We start from the raw sequence: 5379 nt of genomic DNA on the forward strand, positions 1-5379 counted from the left end.
TTGCGCTGCACTCGAAAGCTCTCTTACCTTCTTCTCTGTCTCTTTCAGCTCTCTCAAACCGCAAAGATGTGTGACCAGACCTTTTTAGCAGTTGTATTTGGTCCATGTGACAAGTGCTCCAAAGAGAAGCCCCTTAGGGCCGTTTACATCAAATCAGAACAACTCAGCTACTGCTCGCTGTGTGTGGAAATGGTACGTTATTGATTTTATCAGCCAGAATGTGGAAAGACTGCAAAAAACGGGGCTTGGATGTATTGATGGTCTGTTATGTTGGATTTTTCTGGACAGCAAATAAGCTTTGCTAGGCCCATAGACTGCCAAACACACACCTCTGCAGACACCTCGTGTTTCCACGAGCCTGCAACAGTGGTGGCCCTGGGATTCAAGGATACTTTTAATGGTTCTTGATTGGAAAATGGCCACGAGCTTTTTCCCCTAGGGTACTGCATTCCTCAGCTGTGCAAATGTTATGTGCCGGTCTAAATTCTGCAGTGTATGTGTGCAAGTCTGCTTGGCCTATGTTCTTGACTGTTTCCCATTCCCTTTAACGGGACTTGACAAAAAAAGATTAAACCATTGCAATAAACTCACTCCCTAGTGCCTAAGGGATATGAAATTCATCTAGTCTGTCTCAGTAAAAGCGAGACACAAGTCAAGTGCTGTCAGAACACCCTTGTGGCCCACATTTCATACTGAGACCATGTTGTCTCATATGCTGTGTGCAGTACTTGGGTGAGAGCTGGAAGTAGCTACAATGAAGATAGGGTGGGAAAAGGTTGCACAGTAGCGGACTGTCTTCTGTCAGCATGTGTGTGCATCACCACAGAAGTTAGTAAGAGGGGAGATTAGCAAACCTGCTAGCTTGACCAGCAGGTCCTGCCAGAATACCTGCATGGAGAAGTGATGATGCTGGAGGCTTTCTATCTCCAACAATTACTGCTGAGGTGATATCCCACTGTCCTGGTAGGGAACATTGTTCTAGAAAGATCATGGTGGGGTTTTCTAGATGAAATACAAAGCTAAGGTTGTGAAACTGTGTGGCTGTTGAAGAGCTGGTCTCCAAAACTCCTTTTGTAAACTTAAGAATTTTATTGTCCTGATTATACTCTAGCTTGGGGGAGTTTTATTTTCTCTTCCTGAACCATTGTGTATTATCAGTTGGAGAAGACATCCTTCACTGTTTGTTTCCTCCCTAGAACTGGTCTCTACCATGACTGAGTAGGGTCCAATAGTTTGTTGCATTTGAGTGTCAGAAGAAAGGGTTTCTGCAAGAATGATGAAAGGTTTAACTAGCTGTGTTTATGAAACAGTTTTACAGGCAGATGAGAGCACTGATTTGGTGGTTGTAGGTGGTGCGGCGTGTACAGTTCACTGGCTGATGCAGCACATCCTCATGCCTTACATTGTTTAAAGGGAAATTTAGATTTAGTGACAGCAAGACAAAAGACAGTCCCTTCCTGGTTTATTTGCTTCTCCTGACTTTGAAATTGCTGCTTTGTTCAGGTCCTTCTTGGCCAACAACCTATAAATAGCTATTTATCCAGTAAATTTTTGCATGACTTGATAAATGAATGCTATAATTGCAGGAAACTGGCTGTTTATTATTTACAGTTCCTGTAACTTTCTCCTTATTATTTGCATTATGGACGTTAGACTCCTACCAACTGAAACAGCTGCTAGGTGGAAGCAGATTGAGGCTTCAGGAAGAATTGCATCAGTACCTAACAGCCTGTTAGGCTTCCTATTAGCACTGCAGTAGGATCTTGGGCTTTCTGGTAGATCTGGCTTTGGCTTGCTTCTTTATATTTATTTTGTGAAAGATGTAAAAACAAATATTCAGAACACAGAGAGCTCTTTGCACTAGCACTGAAGTATGTATGGGTAGGGAAATTGTATCCTTTCCTTTTTTTAATTGTTTTTTCAGAGCTGTGCGTACGCTTTGGCTTATATCAAAATGTACAATACGTCCTTGCCACACTTGCACATGTGTTTCTGGATGCATGTGCATAATGTGGTGTATAGTTGGCTGATCCTTTTGCAACTTCCTGATTTGCACATGCAACTTCCTAGTTTCAGTCCAGCAGATGCACACATGCATTTTCATCAGCTGGTCTTTGTGATTTCCCCAAAGCCAACATATGTTGAGGGATAACAGAATTAGAAGTTGCTGATTCCCAGTGTTGAGATCATCCTACTTCAGTTGTTTGCTTTTTAGACAAAGTAATCTTTTCCCTCTGGGGTTTTGCCTGCTTTGGAGATTGGTGCTAGTCAGTAGAAACTCAATCAGTGTTTGCTGGTTTAGTCTCCCCACAGAAGTATTAGTAAATTAGCTTACAATTTAAGAAGAGATCAACTGGTGAATTAGAGTGAAAATTTACTTTAAAGACCTAACTTTTGAGATAGGCAACAATTTGTGCCACTCTGTTAGACCCTCCATTTTCCCCAGTGTCTTTATTAATGGAACAGTACCAACTTTCTTCCATACATCCCCATCACTACCATCTGGTGTATTTGCTGTGTGTGGAAGGTAGGTTTATGACTGCAATAATGACTGGTTTTGCCACAGTTCTTGGTGATTAATATTTCTCTGGCAGTTCCATAGAATAATGCCCCATAGAAAGCTGACTACTTTCAGAGTGGTTACCTCAAAATAACCTCAAAAGACGTGAAGCCAAAGGTCAGCTTGCCTTTGCCCCATCAGGGAGAGTCAGAGAAAAAAGCTGTGTTACAAAAAGCTGTCCTTGTTTTGGGCAACTTGGAAGCTCACTGCTGCTGAGGACATAGCAGACAGTTTGGAAACGGTCAGCTTTCCAGGGAATGCTGGTGGTCAGTAGGAAGCCGCAGCAACAAATACTTTTATGTGCCAGTTGTTACTGCACAATTAATGGATCATAACATTACAAGGTGGAGTTCAGTTACGTGTTACTGCTGACTGAACTGCCATTTCAGATTAAACATGCCTTCAGTGCAGTGAATTCTAATACTGTGTTAACAAATCACTCACTACTTACAATTTTTTTAAGTGATTGCTAATACATTGTTAAAAGCACATCACCTTCAGTATGGTTAGATTTTATGAAAAGGGAGAAACAAAGAGCCTTCATTATTTATTAAATGGTAACATTTTTTTTTTTTTAGTTGATCCAGTACTATGTTATCCTCTAAATTAATCCAACCCTGGTTCATTTTATTTAAAGCTCCGAAATGGCCTTACTCTAACCTGTGTTTTTCACATGGTTAGCTAACAACTATATGGGTAGTTAAGCAGCTTGGTCAGATGAGCGAAATACTTTTCTTTTTTTTTTTTTTTTAATTCAAACTAATGAAATACACCTTTATGTAGGACACACTTCTGCAGCTCACTCTATTCAGTAGAGGCTTTGCTTTCACCTCATGGCTCTGCTTATCCCTGTCATCTTGGGACTAGTGTCGTGTATCACTCTGAACGTGTATGGTTTCCAAAGACTCTCACCTTCCGTGCTGCTCTTTGTAGACTTTTTAATCCCATTCCTCAAAGTGGTGAGACTGTTCACATCAGTAAGGCAAGAAAGTCTGGGGTGTTCATTGTCAGGACTGTGCCAGCTATCTGACATACAGGTGTTATGTAAGCCAAATTCCTTAGAGCTGATGTGTTCCTATCAAGGCAAAGAAATTTCCTATGTTTTTTGTTGGGTTTAACTTCTGGGCCCTTTCACACGTATCAGGTGTCAGAACGAGTGCATTTGTCATAGCTTAAAATCCTTCAAAAATGAAGTTTCTTCTTCAAAATCTTCCCGTGCCACTTCCCCAGGACACAGCTGCGTTATTGAGTTTAATGTAAGTAGCTTTAATTTTTCAGACATGAAGATAACACTCTAGAAGCTTCCTGTCACTTTCTTGCTAAAAGATGTGGGGTTTGTTCCTTTGGTATCACTTTAAAAATACTGAAATTTTATTTCCTTGGCACTGTCAGTGTGCTGGAAGACATTTCCAATATGCTGTTTACTTCGAGGGGCTTTGAAGGATGTTCCCATATCCAGCAGTATGTGAGCTCCATAGATTGTGCTACCTACTTTTTTTTTTTGTGATACTGAATATAACTGGTTCAAAATCAAGTTCAGGGTTGCCTACGTGGCTGTCAAGCTGGTGGGGTTAAGTCACCCCAGTTTCTGTGGACAATGAGAAGGCTGGAAACACATCCACTGTGTTTCACTCTCCAGCCAAGTAACCCAGCTCCTGCCTGCAGCTCCATTGACCAGGAGAGACCTTGAGCACACGGCCAGACCAGGGCCTGAATTCAGTCCCTGGAGCGACAGCAAAGAGCTCAGCAGCTCTGCCTGTGCATCCCGGTCAGACAGTGACACTGCTGCTAAGCCCACTGTGGGAAAGGACTTTTATTTTCTCCGGGACCCGCACTGTGTCCAGGATGTGCCCAGAGCCTAAACAACAGCTGCAAACACGTATTTTCTTATCTCCCTTTCCAATCTTGGCACAGCTCCAGGTTGAACAATAGCCATTGGATTGTCTATTTTCTGGCTAAAGGGAGACAATGGGAGTCAATATGAGCAAAGTTACTCCCGTAGATCAAGGACAATTACTGTAATAAGAAGAGGACGTTTTCAAGGAACTCCCAGGGAACAAAAAGCCGCAAGGCCATGTGCCACAGTAATTTCTGTGGAAATGTCATCTGCTCCGTGTGCCCAGCGCGCAATCTGCACCCAAGCAGGGCCTGTGGAGCCATGGAGCCGTGCCCCAGGCTCACACCAACACCAAAGTAGAGGGTTCTTCGTTCCCTTGGGGTTTTTGAAACTGGTCCCTTTCAAAGGGCTGGGAAGGGCACAGGCCCTGATGTGCTTACTTGTGTGCAGAGGAAAGAGGTGGCTAGTTTAAGGAGGGGAAAAAAAAGCCCACACCCCTCAAAAAACCCCCTCCAATAACACAAAATTTTAAAATGAGGAATTCAAAGCACAGTAGAGAGATGGCTTATGCCACAGGCGCTGGGCCAGAGACCCTCTGAGTGACCAAGTCTCCTGGTCACACCTGCCCATAGGGGTATAAGGGAATGATGGAGAGGAGCTAGGAGATCCTGTCTGGGCTTAGGAAATGTCTTCCCAGTCTGATATTTAAAATGCTGTTGGGGTGACCCACAACTTGTTTTTTTCCTTCTTTCCCCCCCAAAGCGTGCAACTTCTGCTACAAACAATTTCGGGTGCAAAGCAAAAACACCCTTTCTCTGGGGAAACTGAGCCTTTGGGCTGTGAGAAGGGCTTGGGATGTACAGCAGAGATCCGCAGGTGGAAGCCTGGGAAGGGCAGGAGGGGGAGGCTAGTCCCAGCTGCCTCCCTGGCGGTCAGTGGGGATGCTGAGCCCGGGGGGGTGGGGGTGTGCTGAGCCCGGGAG

At 43.7% G+C, this 5379-nt stretch overlaps 1 protein-coding gene across 1 annotated transcript in view; it reads left to right on the forward strand.

Annotated features, from left to right (window-relative positions):
• Window positions 1-66: 66 nt before the first annotated feature.
• The window catches only part of GNB5 (G protein subunit beta 5), a 33233-nt gene continuing 27920 nt past the window's right edge, over window positions 67-5379 (forward strand). Inside the window, exon 1 of the mRNA XM_035899546.1 lies at window positions 67-192. Within this exon, the coding sequence (XP_035755439.1) occupies window positions 67-192 (126 nt within the window). The remainder of the gene's footprint in view (window positions 193-5379) is intronic.

Source organism: Egretta garzetta, unplaced genomic scaffold, assembly GCF_000687185.1.
Source record: "Egretta garzetta isolate BGI_Z169 unplaced genomic scaffold, ASM68718v1 scaffold287, whole genome shotgun sequence".
In the NCBI taxonomy this organism is placed as follows: domain Eukaryota; kingdom Metazoa; phylum Chordata; class Aves; order Pelecaniformes; family Ardeidae; genus Egretta; species Egretta garzetta.